A 14,648-nucleotide genomic window follows, 5' to 3' on the forward strand; every position below is an offset into this window, starting at 1 on the left:
ATCCACCGGAGTGGCCTCCAGGCCGACAGCGGTGGGACCGCTACCTGCGGTAGCAGTAGGGGAGGACGCCGAATCAGGAGCAGTACCGACGCCTGCTGTACCAGATGGATGCGACGTCGGATCTTCCTCAGGGTCCGCGCCGGGAGACAAAGAGCTCCCCTTGTTATCACATGCTGCATGCTCACCATTAGTTTGGTTAGTGGAATCAAATACGTGATCAACTAACTGTTCCGTCTCAAGAGAAGGGACAAGGCCGGGTGGGAGAAGTGCTATTTCAGCACGGAGGCGGGCACCTGCATTGGAGTGAAGTGTAGAGAAAGGAAAATTTTCTTCATCAAAGATTACATCACGAGAAATATATACCCGGCCGGATTGAATATCGAGGCACTTATAGCCCTTGTGGAGATTACTATAACCAAGAAAAGCACACTGTTTAGAGCGGAGTTCGAGTTTGTGGCGATTGTAGGGACGAAGATTAGGCCAACATGCACAACCAAAGGTACGAAGAGAGGAGTAGTCTGGTTTTTGTTGGAGTAAACGTTCAAAAGGTGTTTGGTTATGAATGACTTTGCTAGGCAAACGATTGATAAGAAACGTGGCGGCCATAGAGGCTTCATCCCAAAATTTCAAGGGCATTGAAGCATGAGCTAGTAGAGATAATCCAACCTCAACTATGTGACGATGTTTACGTTCTATGACCCCATTTTGTTGATGAGCATGGGGACATGATACATGATGAATAATGCCAACTTGAGAGAAAAAACTGTTTAATTTTTGATATTCCCCGCCCCAATCAGTTTGCATAGCAAGAATTTTTCTATCAAATTGTCGCTCAACCATTTTTTGGAATTCATGGAACTTTTGGAAGACTTCAGATTTATACTTAAGAAAATAAATCCATGTAAAACGACTGAAATCATCAACAAAGCTAACATAGTAGCGTTTTCTGCCAACAGATTCAACTGCAGGACCCCAAACATCTGAATGAACAAGTTCCAAAGGAAAACTAGTTGAGCTAACAGATCGACTATAAGGTAACTGATGACTCTTAGCTTGCTGGCAAGCATCACAAACTAATTGTTTATTGGACACGGAGGAACACAAGAGATTATTATTGTCTATGACCTTGGTAACAATAGGAAGCGAGGGATGGCCTAGACGATTGTGCCATCTAGACACGGTTGGCTTGTCTACAGCATTCGCCTGCTTGACTGAAGGATTGGCAGGAAGGGGATACAACCCACGACGACATGGCCCCTTAAGAATCGTGTTCCTCGTAGCCTGATCCTTGATAAGAAAAAAATCAGGATGAAACTCAATAAATGCAGAGTTATCTTTGGCGAGACGATGAACGGAGACTAGATTTTTTGTGGCTTTAGGAACATGAAGAACATTGTTAAGGTGTAAGCTACGGGATTGAGTTGGAACAGTAGTATGACCAACGTATTTAATTTCCATACCTGATCCAGACGCGGTGTGGATCTGATCATTCCCATGATATTTCTCCCTCATCGTCAACTTGTTCAGATCACTTGTAATATGATCCGTTGCTCCCGTGTCGGTGTACCAGTTGGTGTCGACGTTGTAGGCGTTCATGGCGATGGCGGCGTTGACATGGCGCTCTTCTGGGACATAGTTTTCATCAAACCGATGCCAGCACCGGGACGCCCTGTGGCCTGTCTTGAAGCAGATCTGACAGAGCGGTGGATCATCAGACCCACTCGCTGTATCAGGTCGTGGTGACCGCCCTCCGTTGCGCTGCTTTGGTGGTCCACTTCCTCGACCACGCACTTGGCCGCGCCCGCGCTGACCACGGCCACGGGAGGTGCCTGAGCCACGGTTGCCATTGCCGCGTCCGCGGTTGGCCACATGAGCGTAGGAGCCTCCATCTTGCAGCTCCAATCTGGTCTCGAAACTGAGCAATTGTGCATAAAGCTCAGGGATCGAGATGGGATCCAATCTAGCTGTAACTGAAGTCACAACTGAATTGTAGTCACCATCAAGACCATTGCAGATGTGCGCCACCAGTTCTTCATCATCTAGAGCTTTGCCGACAGCAGCCATTTCATCTGCAAAACCTTTCATCTTGGAGACATAATCTGTGACCGACATGGTACCTTTCTTCGTAGTAATGAGGGCAAGCCTCACGTTCATTGTCTTGGCGCGAGTCTGCGCGGAGAACATTTTCTCCACAGCCGACCATGCTTGTCCCGCCGTCTCGGCGGTGATGATCTGCGCCTGGACGTCCTTCCCCGCGCTTGAGAGGATGAGCAAGAGGATCTGTTGATCCCGAGCATACCATGCCTCAAACGCAGGGTTCGGATTGGTGACGGTCGTGCCGTCGTCCTTCTTGTCAACGATCTCAGCATCGGGGACCTTGGTCTTGCCATTGATGTGCCCCTCATAGCCGGCACCGCGGATAGCGGCGATGATCTGCGCTTTCCACAGCGCATGGTTGGTCTTGGATAGCTTCTCGGTTACTTGGAAACCGAAGAAGGGATTGGTGGCGGTGCTTGAACTCGTCGACATGGAACCCTAGGCTCTGATTACCATGTGCGAGATTCAGAGGCGCTTGAATGCGTGGAAACACCGTAGGCGGGCGTGTTTCGTGTTGATTCTGTGGTTAGCTGAAAAGCCCCAGCCATGGCTTACATAGGGGGTGCAACACCTAGATGGATGGCCAGGAGATAATTAAGGAGCTAAAATAGAAACAAACTATCTCTTTCCTATACAAACGCTAACTACCATATCTCCTGGTCAAGTCTATCTTTTGGTGTACACGGTACAAGAGCATGTTACATATTCTAACAAACTCCTCAAATTTGGATTGATACTCCTCTACCGAGCCCAATTGTTTCAGAGAGTCCAATCGCCTCAATTGTATGTGATGTTGATCCTTGTCAAAGCGATTGAAGACAACATCTGCCATTGAGTCCCAAGTCTGAAACCGACCTCGATGATCAACTGTTTGTAACCAAACAACAGCCTGACCTAGAAAATTGTGAGCAGCAAAACGAGTCTTCAAGTCAGGATGAACCGCGAACGTCTCAATATACATCTCGCATCGATCCCGCCATAAGCGTGCGTTAGAACCATCAAATTTTGGAAACTGCATCTTTGGAATAGATTGAGAACGGAGAACTCGGTCTCTCTCTACATGCATGCTAACCCCAACAAAATGAATATGGGATCAGACGACATACTGTTGACCAAGCATGGCGAGGGTCCGAGGACGCCACCGCCAGCATCCCGGTGGTGAGGTGATTCGCCATGCCCATGAGGTCGTTCGCTCGGCGACGCAGATGCGCGTGCCGATGGGTGAGGAACGCGGTGAGGTCGATGTGGCCGACCCAACCGCTCGGTGAGGGGGGTGGAGGTGGTGGAGCCTCTAGCTAAAGCAGTTGCGCCGCCATGTCATCGATCTTGGAAAGCAGCGACCCCATCGTTTCGTCCACCGCACCACGCCATACATCCAATGTGGAAAGCTTGTCACGGGATTGCTTCATCATCGGTTGGGAACTTGGAATCCTTCGAATTGCCTGAACAAGTCCTCCAGCGTCGCCACCATCTTCTCCTCATGCTTCGGGGCATGTTCTAGCACACAAAACAGCATGAATCTGGTGAAAAAATTTGGGTCTCTCGAATTGAGAGGCTCCTGTTACCGATTTGTCACGAACTAGAGGACCGGGTTAGTAGAAATGGACAGAATCAGGGTCTTTATTAATCTCAAGGATTTGCCAGCCCAATCTTTGAAAATGCTCATAGGGTTAGAGTTTGTGTGCGTGTGTTCATAGAGGTGAGTGTGCGTGAGTTGTGAGTATCTGAGTTATACTGTGTAATAGCAAAAAAATAATGAGGAAGATCAGAGAAGAACAGCAAAGAGGATAGCTAGGAGAGGAATGGTTTAGATTTCTGTTATTCCATAACCGTTTCCAAAGAAAACTAACCCGCTTATATGCTGCCGTCGTTACCCTCACGGCCTCACACACGACTTGGGCCGAGACCCTGCGCCTACACGGGTTAAGACCAAAACCCGCAACTCCACGCGGTCTCTAACTTCCACGCTCAGCCACTCCTCTATCTCCTCCTGTGAGGAAGGCGTTTCCTGACAAGGACCAATATCTTGGCCCGATGCTCGCCTTTTTGGGATGGCACGATCGGTTATTGTACATCAGATTCATTTATTGACAATGATAATTTATTGACAATGATAAAAAGCAAAGATGACCTAGATTGAAAAGTTCCCCGGTTTAATTAACATTGAAGCACCTTTTCTGATAAAATTAACATTGAAGCATCGCAACTATGTTCCTGCTTTACTACGAGAACGTAAATGTTGCAGAAACTGGAAAGTAAACGTTCCCAGTGTTCCCCGTTTCCGGCTGCTAAGCATCGGAGAACTCAAACGCCTACGAAGATGCTGCTCCCTGCTGCTGCTGTGCCACCTGCGCCAGAGATAGTTTCCCGACGAAGTTGGCCGAGAGGCTGCCGAGGAAGATGTCCCCGTTGAACTCCGTCACCGATGTGATGAAGTTGATCACCTTCCCTTCGGCGTCGTCGAGCACGCGGACGATGTTGCCATCCTCCGACACCTGAGCCACCATGGCTCCCTTTGCCGTTCCCTTGCTCCACTCGAGGAGCCCGGGGAACGAAGCCACCACTCTCTTCGTGAAGGTCCAGCGGCTGATGAAGTCCAGCCATGGCGACCTCATCTGCATTTTGGACACCGGAAACTCAAAACTGTCAGGTGATGCTGTTAGTGATAGGACGGTACTATGGATGATGGGGTAGCCGGGAGCCAGTGACCTGGAGGACGGCAATCCAGAAGTGGCCGTCTGACCCGAGACGAATGTTATCCGGACTCCCCGGAAGGTCGACGAACGTCTCTGCCGTGCCGGCCTTCTTCTCCCCTTTCAGCCACACTTTCATGCACCTGAACCTGCGTGTTTTTTTTTTTGCCCACATCTGGTTGGCTCTCCATGCGATCGAGCACTGTATGATGATCCGAGTGAAGGTTCAGTTACCTGGTGGACTCGCAGACGACCACGAAGGCCTCGTCCCTCGGCAGGGCGACGCCGTTGGCGAAGCCGAGTCGGTCGAGCACGACGGACGTCTCGCCGCTGCGCGGGTCGTACCGGAGGAGGCGGCCGGTGGCGCTGGCCTCTACGAAGTCGTGGAACCACCTGTCGAAGCCGAACCTGGTGCTGGCGTCGCTGAAGTAGACCGTGCCGTCGGAGGCTTCGATTGCCGCGTCCGCGAACCTGGCGGCGGAAGGCCGGGCCGGCGGGCGGCGCAGGCGCGAGAGAACGGTCAGTGGTGGCTTCACAGTTACGGTCTTACGGTGGCACTGGCACCGCCCGCAGGGTGCGATTTCGTCTGGAATTTGAGTAGGGATGCGAAGAACCTGATGGTGGAGCCCTCGACCTCCGAAGCAAGAAGGGTCACTCCTTCCTCCCCGACTCTCAAAAGTCCCTGGTCGTCAATCAGTTACAGTAATAATAACTGGTAAATAAAGTACTGTTCATTTTTAGAAGCGGTGTTCCGTACGCGTCTCATGCGGCTGTTGATCGTAACACCGTACGGCCCTGTTCGGCTTATGCCGGCTTCTTTCTTTAGTCGAAACAGTTCAGTCGGAATCGTGCTTTCAGTCAGTTTCAGTTAAATTTCAGACCAGTGAACGGGGCCTAGAGTTGTTCTCTTTTATTCCTCCTATCCTACTAGAATCAACGACAACGCCAGTGAAGCACTCCGATCGGTGGAGGTAACCTTATTACCTTGTCGGCGTCGCAGACGAGCATGGTGCCGTCGGCGGACGGCGTGATCCCGAGCAGCCCCGTGCCGCCGACGAAGCGCCACCGTTCCCAGGACCCGTTGTTCGGGTGCATCCGCTGCAGCCACCCGTCCCTAGTGGCCGTGTACACCGCCCCGCCCGCCGCCGCGTCCACGTACACGTCCTCCGGCGCGTCCAGCGCCCCTTCCCCCAGCTTCTCCAGCCTCTGCACGGCGCGCAACAATTTCCGCATGCACAGCGTCACGCACGCGCACGAATCGGCAAGAACAATGGACGGGCAACGAGGATTTTTCTTTCGGGACGATTCGTTACCTGGAGTAGGTTGTTGGGGGGCGGAGTGGGCGGAGGCGGAGGCGACGGCACGGGCTGCACGGGGCAGTTGACCGCGACGTGGGTCGCGAGCGACGCCACCGCGGCCAGCACGGCGGCGGCGGCAGCGAGGAGGCCAGGCGCCATGGTCACCACGACACCACCGGTCACCAGTTAATGTACGAGTGAGCTCCAAAGAAGCAGCTGGCAGTTTGATACCACCACAAAGCCTGGAGCGTAGATAGGATATGATCACGGCTGTGGGAGCCTTTTATCCTGGAAACGCTGAGTTTTCAGAGATTCAGTGCACGCCGACGTGTGGACCGGGCTTGCACTTCACGTTCGGAAGCCAAAAAAACAAATCTAGAGCGGCCCAAATTCTTCACCGTGGTTGAGATCTCAGTTTGCGCCGGATTCGCACGCGATAAGAGGACTGGTCCACTCCAAGACAGAAGAGACTTCAATAGCAGCCAAGAGCTGCGTCAGGGCCTCAGGGATGTGGCCCAAGGCCCAGTTTAGTTGTCAAATTTTTTGGCAAAATGCTACTGTAGCGTTTTCGTTTTATTTGGCAATTAGTATCCATCATAGTCTAATTAGGCTTAAAAGATTCGTCTCGTGAATTTCGTCTAAACTGTGTAATTAGTTTTATTTTTTATTTATATTTAATACCACATGCATGCGTCTAAAGATTTGATATGACGGAAAATCTTGAAAAATTTGGCGTTTTGGAGGGTACCCCCAGCGCTGCTGCAACACAGCGGTGCGAGCGGTGTGAGCTCTGCACGAGCATCGGAATTTACTAGACTCGCATGCAGCTACAATCCGCGCCAGCAGAGTTTTTTTTTTCTTTCTCTGTTGTAGGGTAATTGATCCGCTACTAAATTTTAGCTCATAGGACTTGTTTTCCGAAATAATAACCTTTTACTCTCTCTCTCATCTCTCTGTAACACTGCAAGAGATAGACCGTTAACGTGTAGTAATGTATATGCTCTTCTAGGATTATGTTGGGCAACAACAAAAATGATTATATCAAACTAAAAACTAGCTAGTGATTGATTGTACGTGCATGTGCATAAATAAACATATATAAAAAGAAGAACTATTTTCTTTTATACCAGCAAAGAAAAGTTCGTAAACCGCCAGTAAAATTTGGAAGAAAATACATAGAAAATCAGAATTAATATGAGACAGAGAACTGCAATGATTTCGTAGATTGCGGGCTCGTTCGCCTGGTGTAAAAACCAGCCAGAATTCACTGTTCACGGCTGGTTTTTACTATTTACGCTCTCGCAAATTACTCCAGATTCATCCAGATTTCTCCAAATTCCTCCCAGCGAACAGGGCCTGCTTTGGGAATCAAATGACGCTCATGATTTTTGAATGCTGAGATTTGTTTTTAATTAAACTCATATAGGGTATATCCACCCCTCTCCCATGTCCATTGACCACCAGTTATTCCAATTACATTTTCTTTTTCTTTTTCTTTCTTTTTGATAAATATCAATTGCATTTTGCACGGCCCCCTTCACTTTAGAAAACGACAGCTTCATTGCCTGAACATCAAAGGAAGATTGGAAGTAGCATGTCGTCATACTGTCATTACTGTGGCTTTTTTTTCGGCGGGGAAAAATCTGATGCAAGACATTTACAGGTCATTGTTGCCTTCCTATGTCCCAATATAACATAAGTTTCACTGTATTTATAAACTACTCCCTCCTTCCGATGCAATCTACAGTACCGAGGTGAAGACAGCGAGCAAGCAAAACTAGGGGGTGTAAAGTCCAGGAGGTGTCGGATGTCGCGTGGGATGTTTGATACTAATAAAAAAATTACGGAATCCATAAGCAATCCATGATACGAATTTATTAAGCCTAATTAATCCATCATTAGCATATGTTTACTGTAGCACCACATTATCAAATCATGAACTAATTAGGTTTAAAAAATTCGTCTCGTAAAACAATTTCAATCTATGTATTTAATTTTATAATTAATCTATATTTAATACTTCATAAACATGCCACAACCACTGATGCATTCCTGCTTTCTCTCTCCCCAAGCACTACGCACGCTGATCAAGGCCTTCACTCTCACCCTGCGTCACGCAGAACTGGCTGCAGCCCTCGGACACGCTTATTTCAGATTTTTTTTTATCCCACGACAGCTAGCCTGCAGCCCTACCCAGGTCTGAAATTGCATTCTTTCTTGACACGGCTCTGTTCCTACAGTTACATTTTTTATCGGACGGAGTAAGCATATTAGTAATATTTATATTTCCAAATATATTATTATAAAAATAAATTTCTTATTAATATAGCTATTATGCACCATGATTATTAGTATATATTCGATCAAACTTTAAAAAGTTTTACGCCTAAGAAACAAGATGTATAGTTATTTTATTTAGGATTAAGTCTATTTTTTTGCACATCAACTCTTGCCTTTATGGCTTTATCTAACTTTAACCATCAACTATAAAACTATCTAACTTTGGTACCTCAACTATCAAAACCATTTAATTTTAACCCTAAGGTCATCTGAAAACCACTCAAAACCACCTTAGCATCAAAACTGAACAACTTTGATAGTTGAGGAGCCAAAGTTAGACAAATATAAGAGTTGAGGGACAAAAAAATAGACTTAATGAAGTACTCCAGTTTTTTAGATATTTGTGAAAAAAATTATATATTTAGATTTACTTATTGATAGATGTTTATATGTATTAAAATATTTATCTACGCATTGTTGAATTTTTATCACAAAAAATAATTTATCATAAACTAAACTTTGGTACCAAATTTTTTCAAAAAAAAAACATAATCTTTCTCATAGATATCTACAATTTTGATTTGGGTGTTATTTCTACGTATGAGTTCGTTTGAACAATTAAAAATATTTGAATTTTAAAATATGAGAACTTGAAACAGAATTTTAGGACTGTAAATGGTTTGAAATGAAACAGTCATCAGATAAGTTGTAGATTTCTTCGAGATCAACAATTTTTCTATTCATAGCTTCTTCATCTGAGTTTATTTGAACAATTTAAAAGATTGAATTTCAAAATATGAAAACTTCAAATAGAGTTTTGGGACCATAAAAAAATTCAAATGAAAAATATGCCAATTACAAAGTTGTATATCTCATCGAGATCTATAATTTTGGTTTTTTGGTCATTTCTCCATCCAAGTTTGTTTGAATAATTCGAAGAAATCAAATTTAAACATATGAGAACTTCAAACATAATGCTGGGACTGTAAATGATTTTAAATGAAAAAATCATCAACTAAAGGTTATGGTCATTTCTTCATATGAGTTTGTTTGAATAATTTAAAAAAATATTGCTATTTTAATTATAGATTATATTTTAAATAAATTTGGATTCATATTCAAAACAAAAAGTTCAATAAAGTGTATATAAATATTTTAATACATATAAATATTTATCAATAGGTAGATCTAAGAATACAAAAAATTGTAAGTAACTAAAAAACAAAAGTACTCGATGAAGTCTGTTTTTGGCCCTTAACTCTTGCAGCTGTCTAACTTTAGCACCTAAACTTAAAAAAACCATTCAATTTTGATCCCCCAGATGGTTTTGAGTGATTTTCAGACAGCTCAGAGTTAAAATTAAACGATTGTGATAGTTGAGATGCTAAAGTTAGAAGGCTGGGTTTAAATTAGATAAAAACGAGATTTGATGGGCCAGAAATGAACTTACAGCGGGCGGCTGCTTCTGGCGCATTGAGCTGCTACAACCGGAAGTCCGGAACGGCTGCCGCTGCAAACTGTAGCGAACAGGCCCGATCAGTGTACTGCCTCGACCAAGGCCTTATTTTTCACTCTCTCTCCATCACATCAAATCTTTAGGCACATGTATAGAGTATTAAATGTAGATAAAAAAATAACTAATTACACAGTTTGATTGTAAATTACGAAACGAATCTTTTGAGCCTAGTTAGACTATGATTGGACAATAATTATCAAATACAAACAAAAATGCTACAGTATCAAATACTGATTCCTAACCCCAAGTCATCTGTTGTTGGACGGAGAAAACTGAAGAGTGATAAATAATATTGATGATCGGTCTGGCTTTTGATACCTTCGTTCCGTTCCATCACTCTTTCAGTTGCAGCGTGGTGGCCTGGATCGCACGACCCAAGGCATCATAAAAACTGACAGAAACAAATGGAAAAACTCTTCTCCTATTTCTGTTTCAATATTTTTAGCGGAACTAGGATCTGTTTTTAAAAAATAAACGGAATCGAAAATGAATGAGGATATACGGAAATACGGAAAAAGATAAAGACGGATGGAGAGCCAGAAAATTGAGTTAGTCAAATATTTTCAAGTATACATAAACTAAGTCACAAAATAATATACATGTACGAAGTTATCGGTTCAATATTCACTAGCGTTGCATGTGTTAACATGTTAATATGCATAATTGGTGATTATTAGGCTTACGAACATATCAATTTTTAGATATATCTCATATAAATTGAAAATGGGATGAAAAACGAAATAAATACAGGTCAATTTCGGATGAAAACAGGATCCCATGAAAATGGACAGAAAACCCCTCTTCTTTTTTTCTTAAATACGGAAACAGGATCCCACAAAACGGACGGACAAAAGTGGGAAATAGGACGGATCGGATCAGTAATTTTCCGTCCATTTTCATCTTATCCGAGAAATCTGATCGTTGGCTATTAGCAGCGTACGCCAGCGTGAGAGGTCATCTATCCAATGACGGAGCTGCATGTAGGTCAAAGAGGGCCATGACCCTCCTTGCCGATTGAAAACTCCCAAGTAGGTATTAAACTGGTGATTAAAATCAATGAATATGCATGTTAAGTAAGAAATTAATGTTGATGGCCTTCTCTTGTTTTCCCTTCAAGCTCCACCACTCATCGTAGCAATCCAAAAGTGGACCAAGAAAAGAAATTAAAGCTATTAAGGGACATAGCTGTAGTGCACCGCTTCAAGAGTGCCGATGAAGACGTTCCAACAGCAATCTCCAGTTTGTGATAGACCGGTTCGGTTGCCATATTACATACCACGGTAACAATCGTTCTTTCGTATCGATGAGCGACTAATTCTCAAGACAAACTATGAAAGAGGTTCCTCATCACTTCCGTGGAGGAGAACCAACCGTTTTTCGCCACAAAACAGCAAAGGTTACCAATCCCTAATGGATATCAGGGTTTTATATATACTATTGTCCTAAGTAAAAAAATAATACTGAAAAATAATAGATTGACAATATCAACCTGCCATGTGTAACACCTCGGTGTTACGAGCTTGCTTAGCACCGAGATTGAGGCCCGGAAGAAATTAGCAAAATAAGTTCTCAAGTTTAAAAAAAAATAAAACACACATGAAATGATAAACAAACCCTGTGCGATTCACTTTTATGGTTGAGAGAAATCAAATAAATATCTAAGTTAATTTACTCAGTGCGTAAATGTGCTAATGAAAAATCCTAACAAGAAGAATAAAATAAGTAGTTTCAATTGTTTGGTACAAAAACAATTTCTATAAACAAAAATAAAATATACTTGTGTGTAGTACTTAAGTAAAGATGATGAGCAAGTGGTGTAGTTGAAATGCAACTTTAATTTTTAAAAACAAATGTTGTTAACTAGTGTTCTTGAGAGCTCAAAAATCGAATCAAAAACTAAAAATCAGTCTTTTCGTTGAATCGGCAAAAAATTGAACTTATGCTTAAAAATGTCATTTTTGACTAATTATATTGAGCAAAATAGTTAAATAGTGCTTAAGTCTTTTGTTCCTATGGTTTAGTATAAAGTATGGGCTATCGCATGTAGTATCTCTTGGTTGAAGTTAATAAGGTATAGACCTCTTAAAAATTTTAGCAACAAGTGTTAATGGATGTTAAGTCCAAATTGAACCCTTGTCTTTTCTAAGTCGAAAAAGAGTGTTGGACAATGCTATTTTGGTATTTGAATTCTAACATAATTTCTTTAACACTAGTTTCATGTTTTTGTACGGTTGGTTGCCTCTAAGCGAGTACTTAGGCATGGTATAGGTTGTAGTGGTGTTGGGCGGCACGTTGTTCTCTTAAAATTTTCTCAAACTTTCTTAGAACGCACTGTGGGCACGTTGTTGGCTCTCCGTTCATGGGCCAGCGCTCAGCGTGACGAACCCACGTTGGCACCTCTCTATCTCCCTCGCTGGTCACCCTCCGGCCGTGCTTGTTGCCTAGATACGAAGCCCTTAGGGTCTACTAGAGTCTTGAATTTTTGTTTTAATCTCAACCGAGCTCTAATCGATTGATTTTCATGCTTTAAGATCTGTGCACAACATCACCTCGGGCTGGCTGGCCGGGTGTACGTGGTCACCGCACTCGAGGTGCGACGTCGTGCATTGGTGCACCCACCGCCGCACGCGCGCACCACATCGCGCGTGGCCTTGCCGATGGTCGTCTCATCGCCGCTCTGTCCTACGCGTTGGGTCGAGCCAGCCACGACCACCATTGTCGAGTCGGCCGAGCTGTGCCTCAGTGTCGCGTGCGCACGAGCACTGTGCCGCCGTGCTGCTCCGGTGACGCTGCTACATGACCACGCTGTGAGGCAGTGTTGTGATGTCGTTGTCGCTTGTACCCCGATGCCGCCGCGTGCGCGCGCTGCCTTGTACGCCGAGCCATGAGCGGGGTCAAGCCGAGGCTGTGGCCACCATTGCCATACTCGTGTGGTGGCCGCCCTGCCCTGTGATTCACCTACCGCGGGTCCGTGTCACCACTCATCGCGTCTGGGTCAACTGACCCTAGCTATAGGGTGACGGTGACGCCTCCCTGCTTCGCCTTGTCCCGCTAGCCGACGCTGGTGAGCCGCTCGGGCCCAACTATCGTATTCAAGTGCTCCGCACTGGCCCCCCTCTTGGCTCAGTCTACGTACTAACCAACATGCCTCCTGCCCTCGCTCGTGCAGCCATGTCCCTGCATTGTCGTACTGTGTCGCATCGTGGTCGGGTCACCTCTGCTAGGGCCGCATCACATGATGTAGCAGTGGCGATGCGCCGCCCTCTCCCCTTCATAATCACCAACTCAAGCCCTCCCAGCTCAATTCCTTGTACCAGTGAGTAATATGGAGAGTTACCTAGACGCCCCACTCTCGTCGGGTTGAAAGCTCTAGTTTGGTTTTGGTGAATTGATGAAACCCTAAGTGCTAACCTAGTTTATCAAGTGCTCATGACATAGGTAGCACACTTCAAGTAGAAGAAGCTAATGAAGATCATAGCATGACAATGGTGATGGCATGACGATGATCAAGGGCTTAAACTTGAAATGAAGAAAGAGAAAAATAAAAAGCTCAAGGCAAAGGTATAAACCATAGGAGCTATTTTGTTTTAGTGATCAAGACACTTAGAGAGTGTGATCACATTTAGGTTTGATAGCCGTACTATTAAGAGGGGTGAAACTCGTATCAAAATGCGGTTATCAAAGTGCCACTAGATGCTCTAACTCATTGCATATGCATTTAGGATCTAGTGGAGTGCTAACACCCTTGATAATATTTGTGAAAATATGCTAACACATGTGCACAAGGTGTTTGCAGGGTTGAGATGGGTTTGGGTCCCTCTCGGAGCTTTTGGAAAAATGAAATGTCTATTTTCTATTGCGCCGGATGCAAAATTCTTGGTGGTTGGCACATTTGAGCAAGGGTGAAAAAGTTAGAGTTGAAATAGAGTTGGTCGAAATGATGCTGGCGTCGGTCTACTGACCGGACGCTGGGTCACTCAGCGACCTGACGCTGAAAGGCTACGTCCGGTCGAGCTGTCAGACGGTACAGTGGGTAGGGTTGAGCACCGGACGCTGGTCTACGTCCGGTCAAGGTGGACCGGACGCGTCCGGTCGAAAAAACATGCCTCGGGGAGCTTACTGGAAACGACCGGACGCTGGGGCTTCAGCGTCCGGTCAGTTTTGACCGGAGCGTCCGGTCAGCTTCGTAGCCGTTGGAATCTGACGAACAGCGTTTGAAGCTGGTGACGCGTGGCGTCCATCGGGCGACCGGACGCTGAGCTGAGGGCCAGCGTCCGGTCAGTATGACCGGAGCGTCCGGTCAGAGCGCGTTTTGCCCAGTGAAGGGGTATAACGGCTCTATTTGATGGGGGCTCTATTTATAGCCCCATGGTCGGCTCAAGGGACAACTCTTGCACATTTTCATTGACATAGCAACCTTGTGAGCCTAGCCAAAGGACTCCCACTCATCTACATCATTGATTCATCATCATAGTGAGATTGGGAGTGATCCAAGTGCATTGCTTAAGTGATTGCATCTAGAGGCACTTAGTGATCGTGTTTCGCTATGGATTTTGCTTGTTACTCTTGGTGGTTGCCGCCACCTAGACGGCTTGGAGCAGCGAGGATCGTCGAGTGGAGGTGGTGATTGTCTCCGGCTCCGATCGTGGTGATTGTGAGGGGTTCTTGACCTTGTCCCCGGCGGAGAGCCAAAAGGTACTTTAGTGAATTGCTCGTGGCTTGTGTGATCCTCATCTTGTGTTGATCGTGCGGCACCCTATTGAG

At 45.4% G+C, this 14,648-nt stretch overlaps 1 protein-coding gene and 1 non-coding gene across 2 annotated transcripts; both read right to left on the bottom strand.

Moving 5' to 3' along the window:
• Nucleotides 1–1,907: 1,907 nt before the first annotated feature.
• On the bottom strand, nt 1,908–2,046 carry LOC136547748 (small nucleolar RNA Z247). The gene has a single exon (XR_010781706.1). It is a non-coding gene; the product is annotated as a small nucleolar RNA Z247 (small nucleolar RNA).
• A 2,203-nt stretch (nt 2,047–4,249) lies between these two features.
• On the bottom strand, nt 4,250–6,366 carry LOC136547209 (protein STRICTOSIDINE SYNTHASE-LIKE 4-like). Its single transcript, XM_066539177.1, has 6 exons — nt 6,104–6,366; nt 5,775–5,996; nt 5,405–5,472; nt 5,025–5,261; nt 4,807–4,939; nt 4,250–4,712 (listed from the first exon to the last, which is right to left on the bottom strand). The coding sequence occupies exons 1-6, from the start codon at nt 6,245–6,247 to the stop codon at nt 4,410–4,412; spliced, it is 1,107 nt and encodes a 368-aa protein (XP_066395274.1). The 5' UTR covers nt 6,248–6,366; the 3' UTR covers nt 4,250–4,409.
• Nucleotides 6,367–14,648: the final 8,282 nt, after the last annotated feature.

This window comes from Miscanthus floridulus, chromosome 3 (genome assembly GCF_019320115.1).
Source record: "Miscanthus floridulus cultivar M001 chromosome 3, ASM1932011v1, whole genome shotgun sequence".
Taxonomy (NCBI): domain Eukaryota; kingdom Viridiplantae; phylum Streptophyta; class Magnoliopsida; order Poales; family Poaceae; genus Miscanthus; species Miscanthus floridulus.

What these genes read in the sequence shown, in the direction of transcription:
- LOC136547209 (XM_066539177.1), bottom strand. Translation starts at nt 6,247, where the DNA reads ATGGCGCCTGGCCTCCTCGCTGCCGCCGCCGCCGTGCTGGCCGCGGTG. An exon ending in CCCCCAACAACCTACTCCAG is followed by an intron (nt 5,997 to 6,103) that starts GTAACGAATCGT and finishes CGCGCCGTGCAG; the next exon opens with AGGCTGGAGAAGCTGGGGGA. An exon ending in GTCGAGGGCTCCACCATCAG is followed by an intron (nt 5,262 to 5,404) that starts GTTCTTCGCATC and finishes TTCCGCCGCCAG; the next exon opens with GTTCGCGGACGCGGCAATCG.